This window comes from Diadema setosum, chromosome 12 (genome assembly GCF_964275005.1).
Source record: "Diadema setosum chromosome 12, eeDiaSeto1, whole genome shotgun sequence".
In the NCBI taxonomy this organism is placed as follows: Eukaryota; Metazoa; Echinodermata; class Echinoidea; order Diadematoida; family Diadematidae; genus Diadema; species Diadema setosum.
In genome coordinates, this window is record NC_092696.1 from 25,659,161 (window position 1) to 25,683,721 (window position 24,561).

Below are 24,561 nucleotides of genomic sequence, written 5' to 3' on the forward strand. Positions count from 1 at the left end.
TAGGGCAAATGCCTGTTGGAAATATCCTGTGTACATCTAGTGCTTTTTTCAGTGGGGGGACCCAAGGAAGCATTGACTTTTTTCTCTCATTCCTGAACATGCAAAACATCAGTAAGACAAAATTCTACCAAAATCAAAGAAAACTAGTGCTCTCAGCAGTAAATACTGCCTACTTACAGAATGTTTGTGAAGTGAGAAGGGAAGTTTGTAGGGATGACATGATAATTTGTGGGGATGGGAGGTGTGACTCCCCTGGCTTCAACGCCAAGTATTGTTCCTACAGTTTCATGGAGATGAACTCAAACAAAATCATTGCCATGTCCCTAGTTCAAGTTACAGTGAGGCCACTAGCTCTGTGGCAATGGAATAGTTAGGATTCAAAAGGGCTTTGGATGAGCTCTTAGAGACAAATTGTAGTGTTGCCACAGTTGCAACCGATCGGCACATGGGCATAAGGAAGCTGGTGAGAGAGGAGTACCCAGACATCGACCATCAGTTCGATGTCTGGCACATGACTAAATCCGCTGTGAAAAAGCTCACTGCCTAGAGTAAACGAAAAGAATGTGAAGAGCTAGGCCCCTGGATAAGGGCAGTAAGCAACCATCTCTGGAGGGCTGCTGCAAACTGTGATGGGGATGAGGAAAAGCTTGTTGAAATATCGCAGTCCATGACCCACCATGTGTGTAATATACACATCCTGAACTCCGGTGAGAAATATCACAAGTGTGCCCATGGCCCCACTGACCCCACTCGGGAGGGAAAAGTAAAATGGCTTACCCCAGACTCCCCTGCACATGTTGCGCTTCAAGATGTCTTGTTTAACAGGAACTTGGTGAAAGACATGAAGCACCTTACCAAAGCTTGCAGGACTGGTGAGTTGGAGGCATTTCATGCCATGCTGCTGAAATACCCTCCCAAGCTTTCTTCACAACAAAGTCCCACGCACAGACTTTTGCGTGCTGAAAATTCCCCAGCCATGCCTGCTGCTGAGCCTGATGAGTGTCATCATAAATAAGAAGCTCCTACAGACAATTTAACCCTAAAGTGTCATAGACCGATTTAATTTGGCCTTGTTTTGCCATCAGAATGCTTTGGCCGATTAAATCGGCCCAAGATTGATTGACAGCTGCTCTGTGACAGGTGGAGCTACACATGTATGTGCAGGAAAAGTATAGTCTGTCATTGGTGTATTGTCTGAAGATTGAGTACGGTACCGGGTATCAGTAACATAATAATATAAACTAGAAATGTCGCTATGGCGACTGATGCCTTCGCCATAATGCATGATTCTCCCAATAGTTGTATAGTACAATGTCTTCCCAATGTGTGATGACAGTTTCACATAAGTGGCAAAATATTGATATGACAGGTTTGTCAGAAATGTCTTGAATGTTCACTTTCCTCAAACTGGGTTTGCTGTAATTGTCTAAGAGTGCAGGTACACATATTTGGGGAATTGAGGATTTTTACTTGACTTCTGATTGACCCTGTTATAAGTTTATGCATTAAGTAATTTTCAAGGTATGAAGAAAGAGTGTAATTACAGTACAAAATAGATTTTTTTAATTCAAACCTAACCTTTGACCCTTAACCTTTGACCTTCTGGCTGGAAATTTCTCAGAGAATCTCCATTAGGTAATACATGTATATATTAAGTTTTAAAACTAATAATGCAAGCATTGCATAAACTAGTATATGAGGGAAACAATAAAATTTTGAGGGGTTGACCTTGACTTTTGACCCCCTGACTATTGACCCATGACCCCTAAATTTCCTAGATAATCCCTGCCAGTCGGTACATGCATATGTACCAAGTTCCATGAAGATACATTGAACCATTTGCGAGAAAAATGAAATTGCAACATTTTCACCAAACATTTGACCTTTGAACTTAGTTATAGTAGATAATAGTAGTAGAAATGATGACCTTTCATCTGCTATTAGTCCCATTAGCGTGTTCTTTGTCAGCAACCTCTCGAAGTTTGTGTTTTTTACAGACTTGCCAACTTTTGCGGCGTATGAGGCCGTATTTTCTGGCGATCACTGTTGCTGAAATCAGTTGAGATTGTGATGTTTTGTATTGTTTAGATGACATATTTTCAACGTTGATAGTGCATAAATCTTAATTTCCTCCCGGATATTTGAACACGCTGTGCAATGAGTAGGCACGTTACAATCCCCGCACTGCGCGGCGGTGAAAATGTGCTAGTGTACGTGCGTGTCTGAATGGGAGAGCTTCTGGGGACTCCCCCCAAAATGCGGCTTTATCATGGGTTGCGTGTGGTTTCATACCTCGGATACTGGTTAAACATATTCATTACACTTCACCCTTCAATTTCGTATCCGATTTATACGGAGACTTGTATCGCGATTGCAAGCAGTGGACAAAGAAAGTGAAGCTAAAGTTCGACCCGTTCCAACTGAAGGATCGGAACCTTAGCCTGGGATGAAAGGTATGTAGGATGATTAATCATATATAAGTGCTCTTGTGAAATTTTATCGAAATCTGTTGAAGCTAAATATTTTTTTTCGACCCGGAAATGATGCATGTCATGTCGTGTTTGCAACTTCGAAGCTCCGTCTGTGTGTGTGCGTACCCATGCATGCGATATGTGTGCACGTGTACTGCCGATGTTGCATGGCGATGTTGTGAACGATGTGAAGAGAATGTCATTTATTGTCCCATTTTCTTGTATGAAAATACGGATTGTGAATAGAAAATGATGAAAAATATGCATTATTTAGATATCATTCTTACATTAGATGAAAAAAAAAGCAGTCATTATAGCAACAATAAAGTGGATGTTTACGGATTTTATGGACATACTGGCGATGAAAATATGTGAATATCGAGTGAATATACATGTAGCTATTGCTGATCTAGACCAGACCTACGTGATGTAACTTCTTTTGTATGGGGTGGAATTACGATAAATTTCCAAAACAATATGGTCAGAAAGAACCTGTTTTCATTATTTTCACTCACAATTACCAGTAATTAATCACATACAATCATTGAAATATTGTCTTGAATTCAGCCCCCAAAAGGTGCACTTGGTTTTTTTGTTTGTTTGTTTATTTGTTTGTTAACTTGTCAGCTTCTGCTGGTAGGCATTTGAATACTGAGAGATTAGGGGTAATGTATTGAATGTATTTATTTTTCATCACGCGCCAGAAAAAAAACCAAAACACCTGCTCCCCCCCAAAAAGGTTTGTTTTCTTGGTAAACACACCCCTCCCCTCCCCCCCCCCCCCCATGAAAAATCCTGGCTACGGGCCTGTAGTGAAAACCAACATCAAAGTTCAAACCTACCATAACATTGTTTGTAATTACATTTTGTTTGTCAATGAGGAAATATCTACATGTAGAACCCTCTATTTTTTTTTTGTTATAGCCAATATAGGGCCTATATTTTTAAAGAGCCTGTATTGAATTGATTTGAAACTCCATAGCCTAGGGTCTATGGCAAAAATGTCGAGGGGGGGGGGGGGGCTGACATTTTACAGTAGTTATATGATAGTTATATAATAGATATCTCTATTGAAAAGCTGCATGAGGAAGAGATTTTGAAAGTTTTGATTTTTACCATGATATACCAAAACTATTTTGTTCTAAATAGGCAATCATGTTGAGCCTACATATCATTATCAAGGGTGTCTATACCATTCTTTTTTTATAAATAAAGGAGCCACAGCCACAGATCCATCCTTATTTTCATTTCATTCATTCATTCATTCATTATTTTTTCTCCCTTATTTCCAGATCATGGCACCACAAAAGAAAAGTCTATGTCACAGTGTTTGTTTTTAATCTTTTTAAAATTATCTATATAGGAGCCACAGTTACAGAATATGCTTCTTATTTTCATTTCATTTCATTCATTCATTCATTCATTTTCTAGATGGCACCACGAAAGAAAAGACAAAAGGTTGTCAATCCTTATGTCCAGCCTGGCATAGCACTATCCCATCTTGAAAGGAGTTTTTCAGTCATTCCGGATGCACAAGCTGATTTGAAAAATGGACATGTCTTGTACTTGTACAAAACTTCTGAAAAGAGTCGCACTGAAGCTGAGAGGAAGCTGAGGTTGCATTTTCCTTTGATAGAGTCAGACACTTCAACCATTAACTCAAAAGTGAAGATTCTTGTCAATAAGTCTTTACTCAAGTATAAGAAGCTGAGCAACGTGAAGGAGTTTGAGGCGTTTGCAAAGATTTGTGATGAAACTTTTCATCTTCCCAAGGGCAGTCATGACAGTCCAGCATCTCAGAAAGAAGATCCTGACTCGGGGAAACCCACTGAAATCCAAGTGCAAGACAGCAATGGTGGAGATCCATGCATTGGTGAAGCCAGTACTACATTTTTAATAGTGTAAGTCCCTCTCCTGTGACCACAATACCTACAACTGAAGCTCCTCAGGTACCAACACCATCAACATCTGCTGTGTCTACACAAAGTGCCAAGGAAGTCTTCACGCCCAGGAAAAAGTTACTGAAGAGAAGATTAGACTTTTTGTCCACGTCAAATGCTGCCCTTACGCAAAAGTACAAGTCCAGAATTAATGAACTTCGAACACAATTGAAAACTCCCAATCGTGTCGTAAATCAGGCTCTGAAGAGAAAGGATCATAGCATTGGATTAAAGAACAGGAGGATTCAAGAACTGGGAGCCAGATTAAGTGGAAATGCACTGGCAAGAGAGCTTGCAGAAGAAAAGGCCAAGTACTTTAAACTCAAAAAAGAACACCAACTGTTGCTGAAGCGTCGGTCAGCCAAGAAAGGAAAAAAGCGAACTGTTCCATTGCAGCAGTACAAAAAAATTCAAAATAAACTGAGAGACAAGGAAGAGCAGTTGAAGGGCTTAGAATATGACAATCTCATTCTCAGAGAAGAAATTGAAGATTTAAAGGCTGCCAGTACCATCCAGACCAAAGAGGACCACAAGACCTACTCAGCATCAACAAGAATGACTGTTTTTGACTGTATAGTAAATAAAACACCAACTGCAAATATTCCAGTCCTCATTTACCAGATGCATAAGCGACATGGTCTCCATGTAGAGAGTGTTCCGCAACGAAGTGCAGTGGAGATCACGGCCCGAGAGTTGGGAGCCATAGCTGAGCTTCAGACAGCCGAGATGCTATTATCAACCACAGATGTCACTTTGGGTTTTGACGCTACTACTCAAGAAGAGACCCATGTCAACAGTATCCACTTCACCTCAAAAGATGAATGCCTTGCTGCAGCGTGTGACGAGTTAGCTGGCGGAACTGCAGAGGATTACGCAGAGCACATCTGTGGTACTGTTGACAATCTGAGTGAAACCTACACTTACTTCCATGAGGGAACCGACTACCAAGATACCCGAAAGAAAATTATCAACAACATTTCCAATACCTTAAGTGATAGATGTGCTGCAAACCATGCAGCGATAAGGATCGTAAACAGCGAGTGGGGGAAATCCTTGAATGAGCTTAACTGCCATTTACACCCCTTGGACTCCATAGCATCTTCTGTACGGTCAGCTCTTAAGAAGCATGAAGAGGCGAAAGGAAGAGTGTATGGGAAAGACTGCATTGCTGGCTATTGTATTGCAGATGAACAAACTGAGGTTCAAAAATGGGAAAGGTGACCCGAAAAGGTTTGTTGCCTTCTTGGATGAGAGAGGTATTCCTAGAGGTGTTCTGCCACGCTATCGAGGGAACAGGTTACATGTTCTTTTCCACATCAGTGGGAAACTAATCGAACACTATGACAGTTTTCTAGTGTTTCTGAAGAAGGGGGTTTCTTGTGGCGGCTTGAGAAGTGCCATCCTCAATGATTTCTCCCAGCAAACAGCAAGAGTAGAGCTTCAGATCTTGGGGTTACTGGGAAAGCTGTTGTCTGGACCATGGATGAAGAAATTTTATACTCCAAGCCAGACACAGCTTAACCATGTCGATGGCATCAACGTGGTTAAAGGAGTCATCATTGCCCTCAAGAACGCCGCAGGGAATCCCGGGAAACTAATCAAGACCACAAAGGATTTCTTTGGTGAAGAGATGGGTGCGGCTGCAAACAGAAGTCTCTACAGCATCCTGACAGCAGCTAGCAGTGAAGACTTTCGTTTCATCAATCCATTCAACGGTGACTCTGTTTATCTGTTCTGCGACGTTCCTCACTTGTTGAAAACTACTCGAAACAACTTTGAAAATTCAGGTTTCAATCGAAACACCAGAAATATGAAGGTAAGAACCCCTGCCTGAATTTACAGGTATGCTTTGCCCATGCTGTAAATTAAATTAAAAATCATTGTCTATTGTCTGAAAAATTTCTATGCAAAATGCCCTGAAACATATACCTAAAGCTCATTTTTAACTATGAATCAGGGAGGTGTTAGAAAAATCACCTTCCTCGGAGAATGGAACATGCAAATCATGAGGAAAAAGTTTTTCTTAAAATCATGTCCATGTGCTGTTTGTTAGAAAGAATGGCAATAGTTACTGTTTATAAAGTAAATTAAGATTTGATGTCTGAGCTAATATCAGCAAAAGATTATAGTCTATACCTCCCTTATTTTGTAAACCCTTAAGAAGCACACCTCCCTAACATTAGCATTTATAAGTCAATATTGTGGTATTATCATTGTTGGACTTGAAAGTACACACTTCTCTACTCATATCTCACTTCATATCTGCTGTTAGAACATGGTTACATCAGTGACATACATACCTGTATATTGCCCAGAGACTAGGGGAGGTGTGAGAGAGACCAGTCATTCAGTGTTTTCAGTTTTATGTTTAAACAGGGTGGTGTGAGAGAGACTCACACCTCCCTGGTTAAAACATGTATCTTCTGTTTATCCATTTATCATATATATTTTGTTCTATATTATTTTTTACCTTAATGGATGTTTACGACTGGGATCTTGGAAAGCCCTGGAGTCTGCGGCTTCTGCATCGTGTGACAGAGGAACATGTTCGCCTCACGCCAGCACATCGCATGAAAGTCAAACTTGCAGCCCAGGTACTTGAATGCGATATATATATAACACAACTTCATGTGTATACAAGCAGGGAGGTGTGAGAAAAATCACACCTCCCTGCTAAAAGCAGATAGGAATATCAGATGCAAAGGAACAAATTTCTTGAATTTTCAACAAAATTTATGAGATTTTATTTGTTTAATATTGAAGTCTTTTATTCAGTTGTTTAAAGATAAAAGAAAGGGCAGCAAGGTGTTCTCATACTTCTCTGGTACAGGAATCCTTACAGAAAATGTATATAACATTATTTTGACTTTCACTGTATGATTAATCTATTCTCTCTCCTGCTTTTCTTATTTTCTTATTGCATCAGATCCTTAGTTCTTCCATGGCAAATGCTTTACATGTCCAAGGAAAGCCCCAGACAGACAGCACCAGACTCTTTCTCGAGTATCTGGACACCTTCTTCAACTGTTTGAACGTGCAACAGAAGGATGCTGGTGCGAGGAAGAGGAAGCCGGCACTCTATCCCTACAGAGAAGTTGATGACTGGCGATTCACAGTATGTACATTTTTGTACTTCTGTTGAATTACAATTTTTTCTTTCATATTCAATTTGCTTATTATACATGGTCTTCTGATGTCAGCCTTGCACCGAGTATTCAGAAAATGAAATTTCACCCAATAGACTTGAAAAAGATTTATCTACATATATCCAGACATATATTTGTGAAATTATCTAAATTTTGAATGTTTTTTCCGTATTTATAATCAAGTAAACCCAATCTCTTGAAGTCTAAAATGGCCTAATAGAAAGTAATGTACACTTTAGAAATTTTGAAGTTTGAAGGTGGGCACTGCTGTCTTATATTTTTTCTTGTAATTATTTCAATTTCTGTTGAAAATTCTTTATGTAATTCAAACTTCAATGTTTCACTTTTCTAGGAGTTGTTCATCATTTGAGTATTGATATTACATTCATGTATGAACAAGACAGGTTTAGAACTCAGAGTGGAATTTAGTGTCAAGAACAATTTTAATACAAAAATGTATTCGAGTACCCAAATCCAGATAGTAGAGCGGCTAAGACCCAAAATGCACCCAAATCGTTCACTTTTTGAAGAAAGCGTGAAACTTTGCGCATCATATCTATGATACTTAGGGATCATTTTAAAAATGGATCCAAAAATATAGCGCCCTCTGGCGGCCGCCATCTTGAATTCCAATATGGCCGCCAAAATTTTAACACCCGTGTACAAAATAGCTTATAACTTTCTTGCAGAACATGTTTTTAACATGTATGAGGTATGAATTTAAAGAAAATTAAATTCTTAGCATAATGGAACCAATTTAGATTTTGTTAAAAATTTACATTTCTTTGATAATGGGAGGAAAATCTATTCATTTTACATTTTTTCTGAAAACTGCAGATTTACCATGAGATGCAAAATTCTGTAAAATGATCATTATTCAACTAAATGTCATCAAAGAAATTAAAAAAAATATCTTGAAGTATGCTGAATAGATTGTGAAAAGTTAGTGATTATTACATTTTTTACCAAAAAGTTATGACCCTTGAAAGAGAGTAATAACAATTTCTTCAGAATCACAAAAGTGAATAAGACATGCACCCTCTGTTGTGGAGACATGGGCAGCTGCTTCATTCTTGTTGGTCAAAAGTTTCGTTCATCTATTGACATCTCTTGGCAGTCTACTCAGGTAAGTCTCTGCTAAGTTTAGCATTAACTCATGTAGAAAATGGTATTTTAATGCTGTAGTTGATATGAAAAAATATTTGCAATAGTTTCCATGTTGAATAGTTGTATTGTTCACCAGTCCCATCCAGTCAAAATTGTGTCGGGTGACGGTAGTGGTGTTTGCACATAGATTTATATACAAATATAGATCTATGATCATTCAGAAGAGTTTTTAACAGTCAAATGAAGTTGTATGCATGCAGTCTCCAGTGGTAATTTTGAAGAGAATTAAAATGCTGAGTCATCATAGATTTTTGTGATCTTTCAATTAGATCTAGGCCCTAGCCTAGGTAGTCTAACCTAGCCTCGGGTTCGTGATCTAACATAGGGCCGAAGCCAGGATAGGGTCCGGGCATAATATGGTATCACAGATTTTACTGAAATTGTGTGAATTCAATAAAGGATTCACTAGAATACAACTATTATTGTTTCCTTTATAGAACAAACTTGCTATGTGGTGTAATCAAAAGCATGTAGATCTAAACTTAGTCTAAACCTACATCAGGACCATAATGTAGACCTGGACTGAAAAAGCAATGGAGTTAATTCATAAAAGATAATTTAAGATCAATGCACAGTGTATTTGAATGTCATTCTTTTGGTTTATAAATATAAAAAAAAAGTAGAAAATGAACCTACTCTATTCCATTCAGGACAGGAATGGTGTTGCAGCAAAGGCAATTGCTATTCCTTCCTCAAGTTGGCAACACTAGAAATTTCAATTCTCTTTCTAGAATACAGTGTAGACTATACCTAGTTCTTGAGTGTCCGGACAGGTTGGGTATCCGAACAGACAATTTTAGTATTTTAATTTCAACAAGATGGCATTGATTATTTTATGAATTTGTTGAGAATTATTGCTAGTATTATTCAAAATGAGATATACTCATGATATTTTCTATTATCGGACGCATCATTTTGGCAAAATTGAAAATAAACACTAGACAATTTATTTTTGTTAAGCCTCTGGACACCCAACCCCCATACTATTAATGCAATGATACCCAATTTGGTCTCCATTTCAGAAAAGCTTAAAAAGTTTGTGAAATTTTTTTTTTCTCTCTTTCTGTTCATCAGATAGTGAAGAAGACATACACCCTCTCTTCCGAAGACATGCACCCTCTCTTCCGAAGACATGCACTCTCTCTTCCGAAGACATGGACTTCTGGTTGGACAAAATTAGGTAAGTTTAGCATTCATTCATCATAATGGTATCTTAAAGAAGATGCATAAGAGAAACTGAGAACAGTTGGATATGATATATTTTCTTGAAATGGGGGGGGGGGGGGGGGGAAGGGGGTTGATGAATCTAATATTGCATTCCATAAAGATATTTTTGTATTCTTCATAGTAATTGTGACAGGGCTTGTGTGAAATACAGCCTGTCATGATACACCCCAAGATGGCCACCGTGTTTCACACTATGATTTTATTGATTTTGGCTAAAACCTTTATTGAGAAGTTTTAACACTTTTTTTTTTTCTATATTCTTACAAAGTCTTTCCCCATGATTATTGCTTATCACTTTATCACATTTCTTGAGCGTCCGGACAGGTTGGGTATCCGAGCAGACAATTTTAGAATTTTAATTTCAAAAAGATGGCATTATTTTATGAATCTCTTGAGAATTATTGCTTATGTTATTCCAAAATTATATTCATGATATTTTCTATCATCTGATGCATAAGTTTAGCAAAACTGAAAATAAAAAAATAGACAGTTTACTTTTGTTAAGCCTTTGAACGCCCAACCCAATCCTATTTTAATTTAAAATTTAATACAATATTATCTAATTTTGGTCTCCATTGTATGTAGAAAAGCATGAAAAAAGGTTGAAAACATTTTTTTCTTTTTTTTCTCTTTCTGTTCATCAGATAGTGAAGAAGACATTCAAGCACCCTCTCTTCTGAAGACATGGACTTCTGGTTGGACAAAATTAGGTAAGTTTAGCATTCATTAATTATAATTGTATCTTTATAACGAAGATGCGTAAGAGAAACTGAAAACAGTGGGGTATGATATGTTTGCTGGACATTTAAAAGATTTTTTTTAGGGGGGAGGGGCTGATGAATCTAATATTGCATTCCATAAAGATATTTTTGTATTCTTTTTTCTGTATTTTGAAATACAGCCTGTCATGATACACCCCAAGATGGCCACCATGCTTTACACTATGATTATATCGCATTTGCAGGGCTGTCAACATTGCGTGAGACATTTGAAGATTCAGGCAATATTTTAGCTGCTAAGGTAGTACTAAAGCAAATAAATACAGAATAGAATAAATAGAATAAAGCCCAGAACTTTCCAACCAGCTGCATTAGCTGATACAAATGCCTTTATTCATTAGAAATAAGCCATCTAAAAAGCTGCAGCAGCTGAAATAAATGCCTTTGTTATTTAAAAATAAGTTATTTCAAGATAAGACATAAAGATCCCTGCCAATACACCCAGTATTAAAGAGAATTATTTTGACACTCAAACGAATATTTTTAAAGCAATAGATATCATTGTCCAATGAACAAGATATTTGATTCAGCTGTTGGAAGTATGCTTCATCTTTTTCATTCAAATCATTGTGTTAAATTTTGTTTTAGCTGCCTGTTTCACCCTGCCAAGTAAAATTTAAAATGTCTCACGCAGTGTTGGCAGCACTGCATTTGGCTAAAACCCTAATCGAGAAGTTTTTAACACTTTTTGCTATATTCTTACAAGTCTTTCACCATGATTATTGCTTATCGATTTGTCATATGTCATTTCTTCTTTTTTCCAGGATCAAGAGGAAGATAATAAAGGTTGAGAATAGCAACAATTAGCAAGTGTGCCGATGTGCAGATGCTACCCACAGTCCAGCAGCACATGTGTGATACATGATGTCGAAGCTGTTCAGACTAGTAAAGCCTGGCGAACTGGCTGAAGTAAAGCGGCCTCCATTGGACTGGACCCTCTGCATTCTCTGTCAAGAGAAATCGTCAGAATATCTTACCCAGCCTTGGAAGGGTAGAGGGCGAGGGAATCATGAAGCTAAAGGGACAAGTTATCAGTCATTCGCGACAAATCTGTTAAAATCTAAAGAACTAGGCAAAGTTCCTTTGAATGTTGTTCCTGAACAATTAGATGATGGGTCTGGCATTGAAGAGACATTACAAACGAACAAAGCAACGTGGCATAAGACTTGCCGGAATATGTTCAGTGACTTGAGATTTGATCGGCAAATAGAAAAGCGTGAACTAGAACCAGACAACGGCAACAGCTGCAGCAGCAGAGTTAAAGTGAGACGGACTAGTCTTCAAGACGACCATTCCACTGGACAGGATCAAGCTCTTTGTTTTTTCTGTGATAAAGAAGCTGGAACTGCAGGATTGCATGATGTTACGACAACCGGGATGGACCAGACAGTTCGAAAGTATGCCACAGAGCTTCAAGATACAAGACTCCTGGCTAAATTGGCCCCAGGTGATATGATAGCACTGGATGCAAAGTATCACAAGACTTGCCTGTCGGATCTATACAACAGGTGTGTTGATTTATGAGAAATTGGTGTGAGGGGCGACCTGTGCTGATGTTTCATTGCCCAATGAAATATAGGTAAAGGATTATGGAGAGTTTTAAATGTTGATCACTGCCTAGATTGACAAAAAGTAGACACTGCCCATAAATCATGCGCCATGTTTTTATATCTCTATGGTTGTAATATTTTGGTGGGATGAATCATGATCTTAAATTAATTTTCAAACAGTTAAATATAATAATACAAAGTTAACAATCATAGGAAAAGTGCATATCAGTTTTTGTTTTGTTTTGTTTTGTTTTTTTTTTAGCACAGACCAAAATGTTCAAATCTACATAATAAAATGAGACTGCACTCACCATATTTGCAAATAACTAATGGTCAAGTAGCAACTTTCTAGAAAATTAGTAAAAAGTTTTCCTCAAATCTTTTGTTTCATACCAGGCTTTATATCATTTGATGCTGATACATGCATTATTGTATCAAAGATCTGTGTGGTGGTGATATAAAATATGATATCAAAATTTGCTTTTTTTCAAAGGAATATATAAAAGTTTGTACCCTCCCAGCACAAAATTGCAAAATTCCTTTGGTTGCTTAGGCATCGATAAATAAAAACATGTAAAATTGTGTGTTCACTTTTGTATGTTTGTTTTATATATTTATGAATTAATTCAAAAGAATATTTGAATTCTGAACAGATATTTCAAAAATGTTTTAGACTTCAAACTTTACATTAATTTATGTTTCACATTCTCTCTATAGGTATAAACGGGTGAAAAACACAAGACTTCAAAGCTCTTCTGACAGTCACGACTCGTCCCATAAAAGTATCGCACTTGCGGAGCTGATCTCTTACATTGATGAAAGGAGGATGGTTGGGCCTAGTGTTCCTGTCTTCCGTCAATTGCCGACCTTGTCTCTGTGTACACAGAGCGCCTGGTGGAACTGAGTCCAGACAATACAGAGATAACGGTCAATTCAACCCGCCTGAAAGAGCGTCTCCTATTGCATTGTCCATATCTGAAAGCTGTGAGGCAAGGAAGAGATGTTCTCCTGACATACGACACTGCGATCGGAGATGCCATCCAAATGACATGCTTTGATGATGATGATTCTGAAGCACTACAACTGGCAAAGGCAGCTTCAATTATCAGGAAACAACTTTTCTCCCATGGCAGAAAATTCAATGGATCCTTGATAAATGATTCAGCTGAAAACACAGTTCCTACCAGACTGCTGGCACTGGTCAATATGATCCTTGATGGTCCGAGTATCAAGTCGCAGACGCGAAAAGATGGTTCGTCGACACGAGCAGCTCAAACCATTAGTGAACTCATAATATTCAACAGCATACAGGGCAATCGTGTAACGAAAGATGCAGTTCGACATAACGCTGACAGAGAGGTCCCTGTACCGACTTACATAGGCCTGAACGTTCATGCGCAGACACGAAATCGTGAGTTGATTGACAGCCTCCACAAGCATGGATTGTCAATATCATATGGTCGGGTTCTCAAAATATCATCATCTATCGCAAATGGCATCATCAATTGCTTTGAGGAGGATGGAGTAGTCTGCCCGCCTCAGTTGAAGAAAGATCTTTTCACGACAGGACAGGTTGACAACATTGATCATAATCCCAGCGCAACGACAGCAGTTGGCTCTTTTCATGGAACTGCCCATTCCTTATGTCAGCACCCCACTGAGAACAATCAAGGAACAGATGCTGACCCGATAGGTCTCGTTGACATGGAAACAGACAAGCGAATCCATCCTCTTCCTCTGGCATACACAAACATCTTGCCTGCACCATCCATGCCGAAGGAATACAAAGCACCAGTGACGTACGGACCAATGCGACCAGATAGAGACAAGTTTGATGAAGACCGCAGTATGAGAAAAAATGGCTTGAAAAGCAGTTATCTTTGATGGAAGAAGGAGACCTTTCGGTTGGTGATTTTGTGTCTTGGGCTGCATACCATGCAAATATGCAGATGCAACATACCTGTAAGCTGCCGACTACAATTGCACTGATGCCATTATTTCGTGAAGTATCACACTCATTTGCAACAATAATGCATTGCATGTATACCAACCAACAAGCAACACACTTGTTAAACCCAGGACAAACACCAGTATTGACGATGGACCAACCTTTGTATGCCCTTGGGAAACAGATCCAGTGGCGATTCCCAGAGCGCTATGGTGAAGACAAGTATGTGATGATGTTAGGCCCTCTTCATATTGAAATGGCTGTCTTGAAAATGCTTGGTGATTTGCTTGATGGGACTGGTTGGAGTAATGCTATCGCCCAAGCAGGAGTTGCTACACAAGTGACAGCGCATAGTTTCATTCATGCATCACATGTAGCAAGGACAAGGAGAGCCCATCAAATTACTGCTTCTTCACTGTACATTCTCCAAAGGCAAGCTTTCAGGAAGGAAAAAGAATCAGCCATCCATGAGGATCCTGTCTCCGAGGAGAGCTTCACAGAATGGTGTGAGCAGCGGAGCAAGTTCCACCCTATGTTTCGATTTTGGAGCACAGTGCTTGATTTGGAACTGACTTTGTTGGCATTTGTGTGATCGATTCGGACATCAAATTTTGAGCTGTACGTGCAGACATTGTCTCAACTAGCTCCATGGTTCTTTGCGCTAGACCATATCCACTATGCCCGTTGGATCCCTGTACACATAAAGGACATGACAAGACTTGCCGAGCAGTGCCCAGATGTACATGAACACTTCATGCTAAGAGTGCAGGTACACATATTTGGGGAATTGAGGATTTTTACTTGACTTCTGATTGACCCTGTTATAAGTTTATGCATTAAGTAATTTTCAAGGTATGAAGAAAGAGTGTAATTACAGTACAAAATAGATTTTTTAAATTCAAACCTAACCATTGACCCTTAACCTTTGACCTTCTGGCTGGAAATTTCTCAGAGAATCTCCATTAGGTAATACATGTATATATTAAGTTTTAAAACTAATAATACAAGCATTGCATACATTAGTATATGAGGGAAACAATAAAATTTTGAGGAGTTGACCTTGACTTTTGACCCCCTGACTATTGACCCATGACCCCTAAATTTCCTAGATAACTCCCTGCCAGTCGGTACATGCATATGTACCATGTTCCATGAAGATACATTGAACCATTTGCGAGAAAAGTGAAATTGCAACATTTTCACCAAACCTTTGACCTTTTGACCTTTGAACTTATGACATGAAACTCTCTCTGGAGAATCTTTATGCAGTAGTACATGTCTACACTATGTTTCAATAAAATACCTTCGGGCATTGCATAGATATGGGGGAAATAGCAACATATTTAGCATTTGACCTTGACCTTTTGACCTTTGACCTCTTGCCAATGTCACTAAAATCTCCTCAACTAATTGCCCCATCATACATCATCCTTGGACCAAGTTTGGTGAAAGCTGCTTCATCCAGTTTTGAGTTATCACGTAAACAGATAAATTTTAGGATTTGACCTTGATCTTTGGCCTTTGACCTCTGCCCGATTTCACTAATAAACTAATCATGTAATTGTCCCATCATACATCATCCTCGGACAAAGTATGGTGAAATTTGCTCGATCCAGTCTTGAGTTATCGCGTAAACGGATACAATTTCATGATTTGACTTTGACCTTTGACCTTTGGCCGATTCACCCAAAATCTAATCAAGTAATTGCTCCATCATACTTTATACTTGGATCAAGTTTGGTAAAATTCCAGTCAATATTTCCAAGTTATCGCGTATAAAAACAAATGCGGACGTACGTACGTACGGACGGACAACCCGAAAACATAATGCCTCCGCCACCACTTCGTGGCGGAGGCATAAAAAGCATCATAACTCTTTCGACCAACCAGCAATCAGGTTTTAATTATTTCATGAGAAAATGTTGCTTTGTTTTCGATCGATGACCGAAGCCCCGATGTAAATTGTGTACGGCTGCATACGTGAACTGCATACTAAGCTGCGTATGCTTGAGCTGTGCAATGTTGTGTGCTGTGTATAATCAGGGAGGTGTGAGAGAGGAGTGGAAACTCTTTTTACGATGCCCCAAGCAAGGAGGTGTGAGCCCAATGTAGATTTACTGGAATTAACTTGCTGAAAATGATATGCCAAAGTAACGATAAATCTGTCATTCTCACCTCGATTTTGTCCGCTGGCTATGAATCTTACATGTACGTAACACTACGCACCACTCCCGCAGTGCTCGTAAATATCCCCAGTAAGCGAGCTCTTTGAAGTCCGATGCTCGCCACCGCCACTCCAGTTGCTCTCGCTCGTCAGCCTGTGTCGGGGTTAGAGGGACCTCTACGATCATTGTTGGGCAGTGAAAAGCACAGCTTTGTGCTCATGCGCAGTACACAGAGAAGCATCGATCGAAGTCTTGCAAGAATTGTGCCGTTTGAGTCAACAAAATCGAGCCAGAATCAGAGAAGTTACGAGGTAAAATGTGATTTTTTATGAAAATATGAATGCTAATATTAATAAACGATTACTGAAAAATCCGCGGCGATTCACAAATTCTGAAACATGTAAAAAGATGGTAGAAATGATGACCTTTCATCTGCTATTAGTCCCATTAGCGTGTTCTTGCGTGTTCTTTGTCAGCAACCTCTCGAAGTTTGTGTTTTTTACAGACTTGCCAACTTTTGCGGCGTATGAGGCCGTATTTTCTGGCGATCACTGTTGCTGAAATCAGTTGAGATTGTGATGTTTTGTATTGTTTAGATGACATATTTTCAACATTGATAGTGCATAAATCTTAATTTCCTCCCGGATATTTGAACACGCTGTGCAATGAGTAGGCACGTTACTATCCCCGCACTGCGCGGCGGTGAAAATGTGCCAGTGTACGTGTGTGTCTGAATGGGAGAGCTTCTGGGGACTCCCCCAAAAATGCGGCTTTATCATGGGTTGCGTGTGGTTTTATACCTCAGATACTGGTTAAACATATTCATTACACTTCACCCTTCAATTTCGTATCCGATTTATACGGAGACTTGTATCGCGATTGCAAGCAGTGGACAAAGAAAGTGAAGCTAAAGTTCGACCCGTTCCAACTGAAGGATCAGAACCTTAGCCTGGGATGAAAGGTATGTAGGATGATTAATCATATATCTATAAGTGCTCTTGTGAAATTTTATCGAAATCTGTTGAAGCTAAATATTTTTTTTCGACCCGGAAATGATGCATGTCATGTCGTGTTTGCAACTTCGAAGCTCCGTCTGTGTGTGTGCGTACCCATGCATGCGATATGTGTGCGCGTGTACTGCCGATGTTGCATGGCGATGTTGTGAATGATGTGAAAAGAATGTCATTTATTGTCCCATTTTCTTGTATGAAAATACGGATTGTGAATAGAAAATGATGAAAAATATGCATTATTTAGATATCATTCTTATATTATATGAAAAAAAAGCAGTCATTATAGCAACAATAAAGTGGATGTTTACGGATTTTATGGACATACTGGCGATGAAAATATGTGAATATCGAGTGAATATACATGTAGCTATTGCTGATCTAGACCAGACCTACATGATGTAACTTCTTTTGTATGGGGTGGAATTACGATAAATTTCCAAAACAATATGGTCAGAAAGAACCCGTTTTCATTATTTTCACTCACAATTACCAGTAATTAATCACATAAAATCATGGAAATATTGTCTAGAATTCAGCCCCCAAAAGGTGCACTTGGTTTGTTTGTTTGTTTGTTTGTTAACTTGTCAGCTTCTGCTGGCAGGCGTTTGAATACTGAGAGATTAGGGGTAATGTATTAAATGTATTTATTTTTCATCACGCGCCAGAAAAAAAAACAAAAAAACACCAGCTCCCCCCCAAAAAGGTTTGTTTTCTTGGTAAACGCACCCCTCCCCTCCCCCCCCCCCCCATGAAAAATCCTGGTTACGGGCCTGTAGTGAAAACCAACATCAAAGTTCAAACCTACCATAACATTGTTTGTAATCACATTTTGTTTGTCAGTGAGGAAATATCTCTATCAGAGAGAAAAAATGGAAAGCCTCGGAATGGTACTCCTGGCTACTTGTCTACAGTCTCCCATGCTTGAATGGTATTTTACCTCATGAATATTGGATGCATTTTCTCCTCCTTGTCCAGGCTTCATATCTCTTACTTCAGAAATCAATCTCATTGGAAGACTTACACCAAAGTGACTTGCTGTTCATTGAATTTGTCGGCAAGTGTCAGATTTTGTATGGAGCAGGTGTTATGACATTCAATATCCACTCATCAACTCATCTTACAAAATGTGCTCAACTGTGGGGCCCCCTTTGGACACATTCTTGTTTCCCCTTCGAAGCAGCAAATTTTAGAATCAAGAGACAGTTGCAAGGAAACACTGGCTTCATAATGCAGGCATTGAGAAAATTCTTGTTTGTTCATATGCTTCCCAGTTTCATTTCACGGATGGAAGTGTCTGATCCAATTCTGCATTTTTTTCATATGGTCTCTTCTGTGGTTTCTCTCCATGGTTATAATGATGTCAGAGTTTTGGGAAATGGTCACACGAGACTCTTGAGTGCTACTGAATGTGAGGCTCTTGAAGCACTTACTATTCAGGTGGATATAAATCAAGCAGTAACTGTGTATAACCGGATAAGGGTCAGAGGACATTTTTATTGTTCTTCTTCATACCGGGCTGATACTATGAAAAGAAATAATACATTAGTTGCTTTCAATGATGAAAAGGTGGGCAAGTTAGAAAGTATTGTTGCATTAGATGATTCCTGTTTCATGATGGTGTATTTGTTGGAGTTGGAGAATATTGATACTTTCAGTGATCCCAATGCAAATGTTCAGATAAATCACATCAAGATTTGCAACAGAGAGGATGTCAGTTTAACAGCTGTGCCTACTACAGATGTGCATGCTAACTGTGTTGAAATGATTATCGGCAATCATAGATACATCAGTAAGTTACCTAACTATGTGTCCTTGAACTGAAGTGATGTAGGTTGAGAATTTGAACCTACCTTTAGTTTTGAAGAGGTCTCAAAAGTCCTATACCATCAGATTTTGCCAACAACATTTCAAAGAGCTGTACAGTACTGTCCAATTGATTGGTTGTGAAAGGCACAGGGTTTTACACCGCATTTTCCGCTGATATGTATTTTTTTTGTTTTTTTACGCAGTTTACAGAATAGGTTTGTTCTAAAATTCCAAACAATTTGAGAAGTGTACTCAATTATTACCCAAGGAGAGAAGAATATTGACTTAAGGAAAAATAGATGGACAAAGGTATTTTGTAAGTTCCTTTCTTTTTCTTCGAATATCTTGACAACATTACAAGTATTCAGGTGTCTGGACAGTAACGATTGTGTCATCATGTATCGTCACTCACAAAATAATTTTCCCTCTTTTCAGTCTTGTTTTGCTGATGTGCCTTTTTCAGATGGAAATGTCTTTGAATAGATACAGATGATGAGGAGCAGCAAACTTGAGATCATTACAAATTTTGTGTCAAAAGATGGGTAATTGCTGATTCGCACATTTTCGCACACACATAAGACCTTACCTAATGGCAAGATATATATCTGTTCTCTACCATTACCATCCCTTTTTACTCTGGAATAAGCTGAAGAATATTGAAATATTGAGATCACAAATGACTATCATTCTGCCAAAATGTTAGCTTTCTAAACTGCCTGCTTCTCCAAGTGAAATTTTTTGAGGTATGATTTTGTAACATACACCGCAACTGCACATTCACTTTACTTGATTTTGTGTGTTATTTTCTTCTGCACATATAGTTTTAGATTTCTCAAATCTCTGTCTTGTTCTTCTCCCGACTTGCTGGTGGTGATGATCATGGGATCAAGGCAGTGAAGCATGCTAAAAAAAATCTTTGTGGTGCTTTTGAGATGTACAGGTGTATGAATAAATATCAGTTAGATGTTAACAAAAAAAAAAAAAAAAATGCTTACCTGTTTTTATATGTTGACTAACCATGAAATGATATTTTTTGGGTACCTCTTGAAGTCAGAACTCCCTAGAATTGAGAATGTTCTTTTTTTAGCTGTTTGTCATCGACAGTTTCAACCCTGAAGACTTTGTTGCAATCAGGTTGGTGAGCACAAAGAAGAAACACATAGACGTACATCGGAAAGGTGAGTACATTGATAATTTCAAAGAAGATAAATACCGGGTTGCATATAACTTGTATACTGTACAGCAGGGCTTGAAGTAAGGATTTGAAAATCAGGAGTAAATTATGCTCAGTTACACCTACTGTTTCAAGCCGGTTGCCAATTAAATCACATGCTCCATGCCAAACCCGGAGCCCATCACATCAACCCCCATGCCAACAGGTCCATGGGAAGATCTGGCTATCGATCTACTAGGCCCCCTCCCATCCGGTCATTATGTCTTTGTTGTGGTAGACTGCTACTAGTATTGTACATACTGCAAAGTGGAAATGTTCAAGGATGCAACAAGTGAACACATCATAGACACCTTGGAAAAGATGTTCTGTAGGTAGGAATCCCCATGTCTGTTACATCAGACAATGGACCACAATTCAGATCAGACACATTCAAGACCTACATGACAGAGAGTAACATCTGTCATAGGCGCACCATGCCGCTGCATCCAGCTGCAAATGGCGAAGTAGAGAGACAGAATAGGTCACTTCTGACACGCATTAGAATTGGCAACAGGCAGAGGGGTTTATAGGGCGTGGAAAAAAGAAGTGAGGTTGTATTTGTTCACATATTGGACAACTCCACATAGCACAACAGACCATATTTCATAATCAGTCTTTAATTTAACAAATGAATGGTTATCCAGCTATGTTTATTTTCTTTCAAGGGGAGGTTTGTATGATACACTTTCTATTTGATAGCGTATTGATGACAACCATTTAGCAAGGACACTGTCAAAATCTTGTCATTTTTTTTTCTCTCAAAAATGAAAGGTAAAGAAGTATTCAGAGTAATTAACATACAAGTGTGCTTACCTATTCATTCAAAAATATTTCTGCATGAATGTGGTAGCCTTTCAAATGTCTACTGCCTTGACTTTGTATGACAAGAGAGATCACAGTCCAAGAACACGGCATGTACCGAACCTGACACCAGTGCCTCATCAGGAGGCAAAGTACATCATCTTTGAAAGCCACTTGATGAGACTCTTTCATAGGTGTCCTTCCTGCTCCTCGGGTAATGTAATCATCAACAAAAAGGTGACAGGAACCCATCTGAGGGTCACCAAAGAATGTGTGGCGTGCGAAAACACTGGTGTCTGGGACAGCCAGCCACACTATGGCAGCACTCCAGCTGGGAACGTCCTCCTGTCTGCTGCCACCTTGTTTGCTGGAGGGAGCGCTGTGAAGACCCTCCGGATCCTTAGCTTCATGAAGGTGGCAGTAATTACAGAGAGGACGTTCTTCAAACAGCAAGAGCGCATCCTCCAGCCTGTGGTGGAGAATGTGTGGATGGCACATCAAAGATCCCTGCTGGAAACACTGAAGGCAGAAGGACAGACGCTGGTCATCGCTGGGGATGGGCGGGCCGACAGCCCGGGGCATTCTGCCAAGTATGGCACGTACACCAGAATTGAACTTGGCCTCAACAAGATCATCGATCTTATGCAGTTTAATTTACAAAGAATTACTCCTAGAATTGTTCGAGGATGTTTGTCTGATATATACTATAAACATTTTCCCTGTATGCATTTATTTCTGTGGGTATTTACAGAGTTGCCGGCATTGTTGACAACCATACAGTCTTTCTGTAAGGATGCCAGACGAACTGGTGTCGGGACCAAGTCTGGAGGAGAAGAGGCACTTGGAACCGAGGTAGAGACTCTATCTCCGCCCCTAAAGAAGGAGACCCAGGGGGCAAAATCCAAGCCCAAGCCCGAGGTCCAGTGGCACCTCGTTCCCGATGGCGACGTATGTTGTTTCTTTGTGTGTGTTTGATAAATTTTAGCCAATGATACCCTACTTCCCTCCTTGAAGTAAACAAATTGACAAATAACATTTTATACTGTTTGAATAGGGCTGGGATGGAATTAATTTGCCTTAAGTGCAGATTTTTGCAATTTTCAACTTCAAGCATCTTTTCCCTTTTACACTGTGTTCTTACATGTTTTCAACTCGTTGAAGATGAGCTGAGTGCATGTGCTTGGGACTTGTCTTCAAAGGAATTGTGAAAAAGGAGCATAGATGAACTTCATCCATGCCTATAGAAATGGCAAATTTTTCCAGAATATGCTCATTTCCAAACATGAAAATGGTGAGCTGATGTATTTTTTTGAAAGTGACAAGTGCGAAACGATGCATTCACTGTAAATCATTTTTCTCTCCCTCTTTTCCTGTTTTCCTTCTAATATTCCATTTTCCCATAAACAGTTAACCTGCAGTGGGCAAGTCCTACTGCCAAATAAAGACATTAAGACACTCCCCCATGACTCGCCAAGGGCATTAGTTAATGCCCTAATGAATAGAGTGTTTGGCAGGGAGGTGCTCATCAATCACTCTCTGACGGGGGTACCTGCCATGCCCAGAAAGAGTTCGCCCGGCGGCACTGCCAGCAGAGCAAGTGGTGGCAGTTAGAGGTAATTATTGAATCTTAGGCTTCAACCAATGTTTAAATTGTAGCTGGGGAGCTTGCATCCATAATTGGACTTTTTTTAAGCTGGCTGATTCTTTCACACAGCTGCCTGTGTGGTGATGCTTTTGGTGATGCTTCCTGGAGCATAGATTGGTGATATATCCAGAGTCCCTTTTAAACAAAGGATCAGTCTTCCTTATATCCAAATGGCTCCTTTGATTTTCCTTGGCCAGAAGTAAAATGTAGAATTAATTAAATTGGCATCATCTCTTCTGAAACAGGCCTTTTACAGCAAAGGAGTTGATGTTTCCTTCAAAAGCCCCCAATACCCTCCAAACAAATTGGTTCATTTTATAGATAAATCAAATGCAGGTGACAACAAAGGCGAAAAATGGATGGTCACTCTAAGACAAATTAAAGGGATACAAAGAGGCATTTAGAGTCCACTATTTCAGCCAGTCAGCTGTTGCTGAGCATACCATTGACACTGATGGTCACAGCATTGGGTGGAATGATGCCAACATATTATGTTTACCCCTATGTATGCAAGGATGTTTAGAACAGGTATGTACCACCATATTCCCACAAGATAACTCAGAGGAAGAGACACAGAGTCAGAAGCTGATGCCCAAGGATGATACCTGTTCAGAGCAGGATACCAGGTATGGATTTTTTTTTTTTTTTTTTTTCTTTTTGCAAAATCACTGCATGTTTCCTTATTTTGGCTCATGTTATGATGGAACAATGGCCAAGTTGAATTACAGGTTAATGATTTTGTTGTCATACAAATCACAAAAATCTTACGAAGTTCTTGAATGAATACACTTTTTTAGTAGAACCATTATTGAGTGTCATCACTGTGTTGAAGAAACAATATCAGTTAGATGTTAACCAGAAACAATGCTTACTTGTTTTTCTATGTTGACTAACCATGAAATGATGATATTTTTTTGAGTACCTGTCCGGACACCCAATGACTGGGTAGAAGAAGAAGAATGATGGAACCGAGATCCACAAGGCAACAACGCTTCAGAGAAGCCCTCATGGCTTTTCTCAATGAAAGTACTACAGCCATCGTGCCATCCAAATGCCTTAGAAACCATGACAGTCACTATTGGGGAGCAAGACATTGTTGATGTCATTTTCGAAGGTCGGTCTTCCAAGGCTGGGCTCATAGCGAGATCAAGTAAGTCCTCCAATTAATGAATTGAAATTGTGGACTAGATCTAGATCTCGAGTAAGGAGTAGTGGCGCCAGTTTGCTGCTTCACATGCCAAGTGGGAAGAAATGCAAACAGAGTGGGTGACAGTCCTCTAGGGAAGAAAAACCTCTGTCGGATGAGTTGTTGATATCTCTTCAGGCAACACAGCCACTGTGCAGTTCTTGAAGGGAAAAAAGACTGAACAGCAGAGACATCCAAGAAGTTTCAAGCAAATTTTTGATTTGTCCAGTTGCTGTTCAGGATGATATCAAAAGAGAACAAGATAATTCTAGACTTGTGTAAGGTCAACTTCATGTACGATATTTTGTTCATCTTTTCTCTCCCTCAGATTTACCCATACATGCTTGTAGAGAGAGTGGGAACCCTTCTCAAAAAGATTAACAATTCTGCCAGTGCTAAGACTGGCACAAGCAGTGGTGCAGACTTAATAAACCTATGGCAAGCCATTTGTGTAAAAAGTCGATAAATTCTGTTTTTCACTGATAAACTGTGTTTATCACTTGA

General features: G+C 39.2%; 2 protein-coding genes and 1 pseudogene across 2 annotated transcripts; all 3 read left to right on the forward strand.

The window, feature by feature from the left end:
- The first annotated feature begins 218 nt into the window (after positions 1 to 218).
- LOC140235821 (uncharacterized) lies at positions 219 to 1,015 on the forward strand (annotated as a pseudogene).
- Positions 1,016 to 3,902: 2,887 nt separating this feature from the next.
- LOC140235822 (uncharacterized) lies at positions 3,903 to 14,164 on the forward strand. Its single transcript, XM_072315822.1, is given in 8 exon segments — positions 3,903 to 4,359; positions 4,362 to 5,583; positions 5,585 to 6,227; positions 7,338 to 7,526; positions 8,675 to 8,683; positions 9,799 to 9,904; positions 10,596 to 10,661; positions 13,167 to 14,164. Coding segments are annotated over 8 exon segments (3,690 nt in total).
- Positions 14,165 to 14,379: 215 nt separating this feature from the next.
- Positions 14,380 to 19,227, forward strand: LOC140235823 (uncharacterized). Its single transcript, XM_072315824.1, has 2 exons — positions 14,380 to 14,450; positions 18,267 to 19,227. Exons 1-2 carry the CDS (start codon positions 14,380 to 14,382, stop codon positions 19,225 to 19,227), a joined length of 1,032 nt encoding a protein of 343 aa, XP_072171925.1.
- The last annotated feature ends 5,334 nt before the right edge of the window (positions 19,228 to 24,561 follow it).

Bases quoted from the DNA above. Each gene is read 5' to 3' on its own strand.
- LOC140235823 (XM_072315824.1), top strand. From the start codon at position 14,380: ATGGACCAACCTTTGTATGCCCTTGGGAAACAGATCCAGTGGCGATTC. The intron at 14,451-18,266 runs GTATGTGATGAT...TATCTCTATCAG, and splicing joins GAGCGCTATGGTGAAGACAA to AGAGAAAAAATGGAAAGCCT.